Source organism: Zea mays, chromosome 1 (assembly GCF_902167145.1).
Source record: "Zea mays cultivar B73 chromosome 1, Zm-B73-REFERENCE-NAM-5.0, whole genome shotgun sequence".
Taxonomy (NCBI): Eukaryota; Viridiplantae; Streptophyta; class Magnoliopsida; order Poales; family Poaceae; genus Zea; species Zea mays.
Genome location: NC_050096.1, coordinates 95,748,611 through 95,760,802, shown reverse-complemented (window position 1 = coordinate 95,760,802; position 12,192 = coordinate 95,748,611). Strand labels below are relative to the sequence as shown.

General features: G+C 45.5%; 1 protein-coding gene across 1 annotated transcript; it reads left to right on the top strand.

Annotated features, from left to right (window-relative positions):
• Positions 1-6,154: 6,154 nt before the first annotated feature.
• LOC118476027 (uncharacterized) lies at positions 6,155-8,348 on the top strand. The gene is made up of 2 exons (XM_035964055.1): positions 6,155-6,471; positions 6,580-8,348. Exons 1-2 carry the CDS (start codon positions 6,215-6,217, stop codon positions 8,315-8,317), a joined length of 1,995 nt encoding a protein of 664 aa, XP_035819948.1. The 5' UTR covers positions 6,155-6,214; the 3' UTR covers positions 8,318-8,348.
• Positions 8,349-12,192: the final 3,844 nt, after the last annotated feature.

Here is a 12,192-nt window from a genome sequence, read left to right as displayed (position 1 = left end):
TGGATCTCCTACCAGACGAATCCATCCTGAACATCTGCAATAATTCACAAAATAGTAAGTATGTATAAATTTTTCACAAAGTAATGCATATTAAATAAACAAAAACAAGAGTGTGCCATTACATCTACGAATTATGTATCAAAAATCGTCGGCATCAGAGTCCTCTTCGGCGACACGTGTATTAAGTTGTTCAACCCATTGTTGTGTTTCAAGAACTGTTTCTTCCAACCTTTGACGTTTTGAATTTGATGAAATTGGTTCCTCCATTAACTCTACGGTAAGAGAAGCTAACTCATTTAGTCCTGCCCCTTCGGATACAATACTATCATTGTCGCTATCGTCTGCTTGATCACCGACTTCTTGGAAGACAACATCATCTTCATCATCATCATTGGTGCTTAAATTGTAGTTTTGATATCGGTAAGGGTGAACCTCTGGATTAACTTTATATGCAACCCACCAGGTTTTAAAACTTTTATGAGGATAACTCAAATAGTACACCTGATGCGCTTGATGTGCCAGGATGATATTGTTGTACTCATTGCCTTTATACCTTGATGCGTGCTTTACCTCCACCATCCCGAATTCATCAACTCGTGTGCCAACTTGTGGATCAAACCATATACAATCAAACGTCACAAGTCTCAAAGGTTTGTGACCTCCAAATGTATACTCGGTTATGTCTTGAACAATACCATAATAGTCCTCCAATTGTCCATCGTCGCTATACGAACTTGCTACAACTCCGCTGTTTGTTGTAGCTGCAAGTGGACGACTCGCTTCTAGTTTTGCTGTTCGAAAACGGTATCCATTAATATCATAGCGATCAAATTTTCTTGCGGTCAATTGACCATGTGATATTTGTAGCAAGTCTTTGGAGACACTGGCTTCAGGTTTCTTACACTACAAAAATGAGGAACGGATAAAAATAAATACTATGTAACATCTGAACTTAAGTTCGAAAAAAAGATGGGCATGGAGGAAATTACATGCTCGTGGAACCACTGCACGAAGGACGGGCCACCGTGTAACCCTTTCAGACGTAGGTCATCCAACTGCTTTTGAGTAAGTTGTTTGTTGGGTTTATATATGCTATCAAAGATTTGGAAATAAGGATGAAGTTCTGGCATATTGACATACAAAAAAAGCAGGGTCTTGTTACGCTCTATCGTTCCCACAAGATGTGATGTGTAAGCTCCGACACCTTTACCGTCCCACTTAAAAGCACTTAGATCAGTGATTGGAGCTTGCTCGGCAACATGGTACCGTGTCGTTTGCGCATTCACGTTGTTTGTGTCTGAAAAATACTTGCTTGAGAATAATGTGATCTCTCTGGCTGCGAACGCCTCTGCAATACACCCCTCAACCCTTGCCTTATTCCGCACCATTCCTCTGAGTTTTTTCAATTCTCTTTCTTGACTATACATCCACCTGAACTGTGCAGGTCCTCCTACCAACGCTTCCCAAGGTAGATGCACAAGCAAATGTTGCATACAATTAAAAAATCCAGGTGGGAATACTTTTTCCATCTTACATACAAGGACAACGATTTCCTTCTCAAACCTCAACATCAATTTCTTTGAGATTTCCTTAGCACATATCTGCTTATAAAAATAACTGAGTTCTGCAAATATCTTCCACACATCGGGACTGAAGTATCCACGAAACATTACCGGCACTAGTCTTTCAATCAAAATGTGATAGTCATGACTCTTCAACCCAACGAGTTTACCAGTGTCGAGGTTAACTGCCCGTTTTATATTAGCCGCATAGCGATCTGGGAACCTCAGCTTTTTCAACCATTGAAATATCTCTTCTCGCTCTTGCCGTTTCAGACAATAAGGAGCTTGTGGCCGACTCTCAGATCCACTTGGATTTTTTCTAAGCTCAAGGTGCGGACGATCACAAAGTTCAGCTAAGTCTCTTCTTGCATTCATGTTATCTTTGGTTTGACCGGTGAAGTCGAAGCACATGCTTATGATGCTTTCCGCAACATTACGTTCTTGGTGCATCAAATCTATATTATGTGGTAACAGCAATGCCTTCGTATAAGGTAGCTCCCAGATAAACGAGATGTGCGTCCAATTGTGTTCTTTACCATACCCTTGAAATCGACCTCCTACACCCGGTTTTAGGTCACGATGTTGTCTCATGATATTTTCACCAGTTTGTCGCTTCGGTGGCCCATCTCTAACCCTCTTGCCTTTTCGAAATGACTTTGTATCCTTTCTAAAAGGATGATTATAGGGAAGGAGGCGTCGGTGAACATCAAAAAATGTTTCCTTCTTACTATGTTCTAACCTATATGCTTGTGAGTCACCCATACATATCGGACAACGCAGTATGCCGTGGACACACCAACCAGAAAAAATGCCATATGCTAGCAGATCATGAATTGACCATAGATATGCTGCGCGTAGAGTAAAACAACATTTCAGATGACTATCATATGCCTCAACCCCCTGCCACAACATTTTTAGTTCTTCGATCAACGGTTCCATAAATACATTGATTTTTGTTACAGGATCCTTCGGACCTGGAACAATAAGGGCAAGAAACATGACCTCTTCTTTCATGCATTTGTTAGGAGGGAGATTGTAGGGCATCATAAAAACTGGCCAACATGAGTAAGAAGTGGAATTATTGGAGTAAGGAGTGAATCCATCCGTCGACAAACCAAGACGAACACTCCTAGGGTCTCTTGCAAATTCTGGATCAAAACGGTCGAGAGCCTGCCAGGCCTCGCCATCTGAGGGATGCACCATGACATCCGGATCTTGGCCCTGACGATCCCCTTCTTTATGCCACCTCATTTGCTTTGCTGTCTCTTGATTTAGAAAGAGACGCTTAAGCCGTGGAGTGATAGGCATGTACCGGAGTTGCTTGATCGGCACCTTTGTCGTAACCTCGTTTCCATCCTCATCTAGCACCACTGCATATCTTGACTTACTGCAGTGGATGCAATGTGTGGTATTTTCATGCTCCTTCCAGAACAACATGCAATTGTCCTCGCAAGCATCAATCTTTTGGTAGTTCATGCCAAGACCAGCTACGAGCTTCTTGCAATGGTACAAGTCTTTCGGCATGTTATGATTCGGTGGGCTGATATCAATAATCAGTTTCACAATATCGTTGTAACATTTGTTGGAGAAGGTGTACTTTGACTTCATCGCCATGAGACGTGTTACCACCTGCAGTACGCTCACATTGGTTCCTTCATGCACTTTAGCCTCTGAGGCTTCAAGAAGCTTGTAGAACTCTCTCACATCCTCTGGAAAAGCTTGATTATTCTGTAGATCTGGGTACTCATTCCTAATATCATCCAACATCTCTTCCATTCGGTCTATATCCTGGTCCCCATCCGATTCAATAGTATGGTCCACCTCTCCATGCTCATGCCACACCAGATAGTTTGGCATAAAGCCATGTTTGAAAATATGATACGAGAGCTCCACTTTTTTCAACCGAACCAAGTTCCGACATTTTATACACGGGCACCTCGCTAAACGAGCATCACCAACAAATGCGAGTGCCACGAATTCATCTGCAACTCTCAACCATGCATCAGAGTGACCATGAGTGACACTGTCGAATCCATCGTACATCGCCCTTCTTCGATCGTCACTCATATTCAAAGCTAAAAAAACATATAATTAGTGTCTATTAAATAATTTTGACATATAATTAGTGTCTATTGATACATTATTTATTTATTTAATAATTTTTGAGCTCATGCAGGAAGTTTTTATGCAAAGCAACCAAACAATAATGCTTTTGGGTATGCAGCCTAGTTCCCATATTTTGTTTTCTTGAAACTTGAACAATAATGCTTTTGGGTATGCAGGATTCGTTGAACACAACAGGACAAAACGTTAACAAGTACTACACGTGATATGTTTTCTATTCTAAAACATAAAATCATTGTTTTTTTGGTACATCGCCCTTTTTCGATCGTCACTCATATTCAGAGTGCCCATGAGTGACACTGTCGAATCCATCGTACATCGCCCTTTTTCGATCGTCACTCATATTCAAAGCTAAAGAAACGACACATATTTAACAACATATATACACTTAGGTACGAGTTAATGCATCACTACAATTACACATTAGAAAAATATGCAAGACAATAATGAACAATCAGCAATAAAATATATATCTATATTGCACATCGCATCACAGGTTAATCACTGCATATTTATACTCAAAGTTGGTAGATATTTGTACTCACAGGTTAATGTAGGGTGCTGCGGGCGGGGCGGCGCTTCTGTGCTCAGACGCAGGAGGGCGTGGGCGGCGCAGGTGTCGCTGGACGTCGGTGGGCGCCGCTGGACGTCGGCGGGCGTCGCGGGAGAGAGCGGGCGGGGCGGGCGGCGCTGGAGGGAGCGGGGGACGCGGGATGCAGCGGCTGCGCGGGCTACGGGCGGGATGCAGCCGCGTTGGGCGGGCGGCGCCGGGCGGGCAGCGGGGCGGGAGCTGGCGGGGCAGCGGCGCGGGTGGGCGGCGCTTGGCGCGCCCGAGGGAGCCGGGAGGGAGCGGGCGGGAGGGAGCCGGGAGGCGCGGGGCGGCGTGCGGCGAGCTGTGGGGCGGGTCGAGCGGTGCGCGGCGAGCAGCGGAGCGGGCGGGCCGAGCAGCGCGGCTGGGCGGCGCCGTCGTGAGAGGACGAGGGTGGCGGCGTCGCGGGCAGTGGAGGAGGGCGCGAGGGCGGCGGGCAGTGGAGGATAGCGGCGGCGGCGGCGTCGCGGTGGGGAGGAGAATGAAGAGCGGGAGAACGGCGCGGGATGGAACCGAATGGCTAATTTTGGCTAGGGTAAAAATTAAGAGTGTGCGGCGAGTGGGCGGCCGACACTCTTAAATTAAGAGTGTGGGTTTTCTCGGGACCCCGACACTCTTAATTTAAGAGTGTCGGTACAGTAAAACCCACACTTTTATCCGTATTAAGAGTGTCGGAGCCGACACTCTTAAACTTACCGACACTCCTTCAACGTTTTCTTGTAGTGTGATGTGGTGATCCGAGTACGTGCTGCTTGTGATACGTGTAGTATCCAGGGTGGTGCCCCTCTGCCTGTGTTCATGGTTTAGATCAGCTAGTTTGCCCCTGCTCCAGTTTCTATGGGTGCTCGTTGGATTGTTTCCGTTCCGTCGCTGTGTCTTGTTGTTCCCTTTTCGACATGATTTGTCTCTCCCGACGGATGTCCTGCGCCACTTCGATACCCCACCTCGTAGCTTCCAAGTGAATCACCATGGATCTGATTTGCTCTAGCAGTGGCTCTTCTTTCTTTCTTGGTCCTGTTGTTCGAGGGATGCAGCTAATCTGTATCCGTCGTTCTCTCAACGCCACAAATATCGTTGTTCTCTCCTTACTCCAACGGAAACATCTGGCTCGGTTGTGGTTGTCGATGCCGGGCTTGGCGTGGTGCAGCAAGGCATGGTCGAGGGTGGAGATGGATGCGAGCTGACAGGAGGGCTGTGGCTGTGGAACCCATACGAAGGGAAGAACTGAAGCTGTGGCTGCTGGAGGGAGAAGCTAATCATGTGAGGTGCGGGTGGATTTGGGGTGGGCAATCGAGCATCGAGGTTGAGATCGTCACGAGGACGAGGGTCCATTATCATTCCTTGGAGGTGGAGCTTGTGTCCACAAGATTTCTCTGACTTTCGATCTTCAGCGCCACAAGTCACTTATTACAGGTTACAAATCTCACCTCTGCGCTACCTTTCTGAGTTTTTTTTCTCTCTCCCTCTCTCAAGAACACAAGGATTCCGCTTAGAGAGAACTACAAATTGGAAGAAAAGCTGATGATCGGAACGCCGAAGGACTTCGCCGACAAGCATATATATCTGGGGAAAAAAAGGAGGCGATATTTACCCTGCACGCCAAAGGACTTGTCTGCACCAAGATCTTTGATCTCCGGCTCTACCCTGCCTGCGCAAAGACCGCGAAGACGGCAGCAAGTAACTTTCCTTCCCACCCTAGTCGCGGCTCCAAGAAGACTCCGTGCCTTCCATCCCTGCGATCTCTGCATCAATTAGGGCTTTGCTGTTGTAACTTTTGGGATCTCTGCATCAATTAGGGCTTGATGGTTTAACACTGCTTGTTTTGGCAACTAATTGATGCTGCGATCTCCTTGAATAGACTTTTTTTGACTGTATAAAGGTTCTTGCATACTCAGGTATTGCCCAAACTTGAATTGAACTAGACACAAAAGATTCTCTCATGGGGCGTCGTCCAGCCTTTTGCCCTCCCCTACTATCCAATCGATGTGCTAGGACAGCGGCACCAAACTCGTCCCCACCAATTCATGGTGGCAAACCATGCACTGCATCTGAGGTCAGCCTCGTGCACCTCTCTGCTGCAGCAGCACACCGTCGTGAGGAGTTGGCGACCGAGGTGGAGGAGGAAAGCGACAATGCAACACCGAGGTTGCTTTCTGTTCTAGTCCCCTCATCAAGTTCACCTTCTATCCATACAAGGTGAGAATCACATTTTTGTTTCTGCTGTTAATTCCAGTTTGTCCAATTTTTGAACTTGGTTTATGTGTTGCCATTGTTTGGTGTGCAATGTACGATGCAACAATTCAGATATCCATTGGGTTCAACAAGTCATACAAGCCATCAAAGTCAGAGAGAAATGGGTGATATTGATCCAAATGTGGAACCAGAACAAGATTATCTAGGAGGGCAAAGAGAAATGGTTGAATGGAATGTTGAGAATGTCCAAGCAGATGATGATAATTCTCGAGGAGGAGGGCAGAGGAGGAAGAGAAAACATGTGACCATTCCTCTATTCAGATCTCCATTAAGTCGATTGTTGTTGTCGCCAAGGATAAGGTCCCCCTCTATGCAGCATAGGACATCTCCATTGGGTTCAACAAGTCATACAAGCCATCAAAGTCAGAGAGAAATGGATTATATTGATCTAAATGTGGAACCAGAACAAGATTCTCAGGGAGGGCAAAGAGCAATGGCTGAATGGAATGTTGAGAATGTCCAAGCAAATGATGAGAATTATCAAGGAGGAGGGCAAAGTAGGATTAAAAGAAAACAAGTTAATGCTGAGCAAGCGAGATCTTTATTTGATTCATTGCTAGCGATGTCTAGAAATGGTAAGTTGAAGGGCCATGAGACAAGTGAGGTTGCTGCATTGTACTCAGTCCATGTGCGAACAGTACAAAGAATTTGGAAAAGAGGAAAAGCTTGCATAGATCAAGGTCAACCAATAGATGTTTCAAGCCGAAAAAGGAATAGGTGTGGCCGCAAGAAGAAAGAGCCAGATGTATCAGCACTTAGCAATGTTCCCATTGCAGCACGTCAAACATTGGAAGATGCATCAAAGCACTTAAATGTAAGCAAAAGCAAGTTGTACCGGATGCTCAAGAAAGGTGAAGTAAAGCGAGTGTCAAATTCCTTGAAGCCTCTGTTGACCGATAACAACAAGAAGGATAGGCTAAACTGGTGTTTGCGTATGCTTGACCCAACAAGCATACCAAATGATCCCACATTTCAAGGACTCTTCAATTACATATATATTGATGAGAAATGGTTCAACATCACAAAAAAAACTTTAAGGTACTATACTGCCCCTGATGAGCAGCAGCCGATACGAACATGTAAGAACAAAAACTATATTCCAAGAATCATGTTTTTGACTGCTCTTGCTCGGCCAAGGTTTGACTCAAGTGGAAATTGCACCTTTGATGGCAGAATTGGTTGCTTTCCATATGTAACCTATGTTGCCGCTAAGCGATCAAGCAGGAACCGCCTTGCAGGGACAATCGAGATGAAACCCATTCTCTCGATCGATAAGAGTGTGATGAGAGATTTCATGATTGGAAAGGTCCTACCGGCTATTCACGCCAAGTGGCCTCGTGAAGATATTGGAAAGATCATATACATTCAACAAGATAATGCTACACCTCATTTATCTCCTAGTGATAAGCTTTTTTGTGAGGCGGCTCAACAAGGGGGATTTGATATTAGAATTGTCTGCCAGCCAGCTAACTCCCCTGATTTGAACATATTAGACTTGGGCTTTTTTAATGCTATTCAATCATTACAGAACAAATCAACATGTAGAACCACAGAAGAATTGGTAGTCGTTGTGGATAAGGCGTTTGAGGATTATTCAGTGTGTAAGGCAAACAAAATATTTTTGACACTTCATGCCTGCATGAGGGAAATCATGAGAACAGGTGGTAATAATGGCTATGACCTTCCACATATACGGAAATCAATGCTTGAGAGGCAAGGTTCCCTGCCTTTGCAGCTGAAATGTGATGCCACATTGGTCAATGAAGTTATGGCTCAAATCAGCGTTTGAGAGGTGGAGTACTCAAACAGATTTTGCTAATCCTCCAGTGTTTGCTCCATTCATTGGTCAATGAGTTCCATCGAGTTTGTATAATACTCTAGTGTTTGCTCCATTCATTACTCCATTCAAGTTCGTATAATTACTTTGAGTAGTGGTTTGGCTGCATTCATTATTAAAATACTCCAGGATTATTGTATTGCCGTTCAAGAAAACAGTGACGACAACTATTATGACTCCAGTGTGGATTATTGCATTGTATGTTATTCACCTGGCACAAGGGGTAAAAATGGTAGTTTATTTTTTTCTTCAATTAGAGCGACAACTATTATGACTCGTTTTGTTTTGCACTAGCGGCGACATGTAAAATGAAACGGAGGGAGTAAATAACTAATCATTTACGTCGGTTGTTTAGTAGCAGACGTAAAACATTTAACCTATGTTGGTTTTGCGTAAATAGGTTTGGTCGGACGACATAGATTTATCAGATCCCTGTAGTGATCTCCCAACACCATCCACGGTATCCTCACCTACAAATAAGAAGTATGTAGGATGTGATCCATTCTATTATTCGGATACATCATGTGTTGTTTTTACCATTATAGATGTCCATCTAGGTCGGGCCCACCAGGTGACCCGCGACACGGCACGAATTTGGCCCGGCCCAGAACCGGCACGACCCGTCTTCAATCGTGCTTGGACTAGATCGGCCTGTTCGCCGTGTCGGGCTGGGCCACAGAAATCAGCCCACCGGGTTTAGCACGACCCGACCCGTTTGAGGGGGAGGCACGGCGATGGCCAGGTTTATGTAAATTGGTCGTGCGCCCCACTCCCTCGGTCCACGACTCCATGTCCACGGTTCATCCGGCATCCGTCTCTCGCGATCTCGCCCACATTTGCGCTCTCGTCCTCGCCCTCGCCTCGCTCTCTCCGCGACTCCGCCCGAACCCTAATTCCCTCTCCCCTCTCGGATCTACGGTTCGCCGTCGGCCAGCGGCGTCTCCTGTGCTTGGACTCGATTCCCCACAGGCAGCTGTCGTCGTGCTTGGACATTGTAACACCCCGGGCTTTAAGGGACAAAGCCGGGTGCATCTCATACATGCGCCAAAGAAGACAACATATATAATCACAGAGTGTATAGAGATAAATGTCACAATAATCAGAGTACTTAATACATAGCGGAAGACTTACAAAAATAAAAGATAAATATAAAAGGATCTAAAATCTATCCTTGGCGCCAGAAAGTCAACTGGGAGACGCCACCTAGATCGAATCGAACTCCTCTTTACGCGGCTCCTCTTGAACCACCTATTCTTCTCCTGTGGGGGGGGGTGCGAGATAGCAAGGGTGAGCTCACACATGTTCATCGTTCAACAAGTTGTGGGGAATAATGTAACATGAACTCACAAAAGGTGGGAGTTCATGTGAAGTGTAAGGCTGATCAACAAAATAGAGGTTGAAGCTGAGCATTGCTTTTAAAGTTGGTCAAAATTTTATTAGCAGTTACTAAGTGTAAGTAAATACCAAACCATAATAAATAATAAGTAAAAGTAATAACAAAATAATCCAAATGCAATGAAATGACAAATTGAGTTTAGGTTCCATAAATTAATCATGTGAGGGTCCGAGCCGCTCATGACCGTGAGCACGGCTAGTATACTAGTTTTACACTCTGCAGAGGTTGCGCATCTTTACCCACAAGCCGTGTTACCCATCTGCCAAGGGGTCATGAATCCCATACACCTCTACCAAGGAAGCGAGGCAGGGTAACACTACAAGGCCTTTACAAAGTTCCACTAGCTTCAGAAATCCCGCTACAGTTTATAGGAAGCTCCAGTGCAGGGTTCTTGCCTGACCGCCATCACAGCAAAATCAACCAAGGACCTCCCTACACTGACCACTCCCCTACTGCCCTTGCCCCTTTCGGGTAAGGAAGACCTCCACTAGCTTTCCTAGTTAATCAGCCAAGGGCGTCCCATTAAACCCTTGTGGTAGCACTGTTTTCCCGGGTGGTCGCTCCATGTTCCAATTAACATAATGATCTTATCATGAACATAAATAACATAACAGAAAAATTGGAACATGGATGTAATGAAATATTAATCCCAAAACCATATAGAGCAATAGCATAACTACCCAAGTGATTCAGGGATAACCAAGGTAAAAGGATAAACAGTCTAGGATGACCTATTGGGTCCCATCAAAATTAAACCTATGCATTGATAAATGATAATAAAGAACATTATTGGGTAACAAAAGTGAATCAAGGGCACAACTTGCCTGGCACTTGAGATTCCAGTTACCAGGGTGATTCTTCAAATCCTCAAAACTTCGCGCTAGTCATAACTGAGATCACCTAGAGGGGGGGGGGGTGAATAGGTGATCCTGTAAAACTTCAAAGCTTAAGCCACAAAAACTTGTTAAGTGTTAGCACAAGTATGGCCAAGTGGCTAGATAGGAGTCAAACCACAATAACCACAAGAAATCAATCACAGAGATGACACGGTGGTTATCCCGTGGTTCGGCCAAGTACAAAAACTTGCCTACTCCACGTTGTGGCGTCCCAATGGACGAGAGTTGCACTCAACTCCTCTCAAGTGATCCAATGATCAACTTGAATACCACGGTGTTCTTGCTTTTCTTTTCTCAATCCCGTTTGCGAGGAATCTCCACAACTTGGAGCCTCTCGCCCTTACAAAAGATGTTCACAGAGAATCACGGAGCAAGGGAGGGATTAGCAACTTACACACAACACAAAGATCACAGCGAATACACACACAAGACCCAGACTTGAGCTCAAGAGACTAGCACACTAGAACGGAGCTCAAATCACTAGAATATCGAACAAGTGTGCAAGATTGATGTGTGAGTGATCAAGAGTGCTCAAGGAATGCTTGGGTGTTCTTCTCCATGCGCCTAGGGGTCCCTTTTATAGCCCCAAGGCAGCTAGGAGCCGTTGAGAACAAATCTGGAAGGCCATCCTTGCCTTCTGTCGTCGGGCGCACCGGACAGTCCGGTGCACACCGGACACTGTCCGGTGCCCGATTTCTTTCTTTAGCAGGCGCAGCCGACCGTTGCCGACCGTTGCAGATCTGGCGCACCGGACAGTCCGGTGCACACCGGACAGTCCGGTGCCTCCTTCCGACCGTTGGCCAGACCACGTGTCGCGCGCAGATTCCGCGGCCGACCGTTGGCCCTAGCCGACCGTTGGCTCACCGGACAGTCCGGTGCACACCGGACAGTCCGATGAATTTTAGCCGTACGCCGTCGGCAATTTCCCGAGAGCGGCTACTTCGGCCGAGGCAGTCTGGCGCACCGGACACTGTCCGGTGCACCACCGGACAGTCCGGTGCCCCAGACCGAAACAGCCTGTTGGCTGTACACAGCCAACATTCTCTTTTTCTTCTTCTCTCTGTTTCTAACACTTAGACAAATATATTAGTACTTAAAACCAATGTACTAAGGCTTAGAAACATACCTTTACTTGTGATTTGCACTTTGTTCATTCATTGGCATAGATTCACATTTAAGCACATGGGTTGGCACTTAATCACCAAAACACTTAGAAATGGCCCAAGGGCACATTTCCCTTTCAATCTCCCCCTTTTTGGTGATTTATGCCAACACAACATAAAGCAACTAGAACAAGTGCAAAATCACTTCAAATAACAACTTAAATTGATTGAGTCAATTTGGCATATATGGATCATCCTTTGCCACCACTTGGTTTGTTTTTGCAAATCAAACTCGAATCTCTATCTCTAAGTCAAACACACATGTTGAAGCATAAAGAGAGTTATTCCAAACGAGATTGATCAAAGATTTCAAAAACTCCCCTATTTCCCATAATCACCACTTCTCCCCACAAGAAGCCAACTTTTGACAAA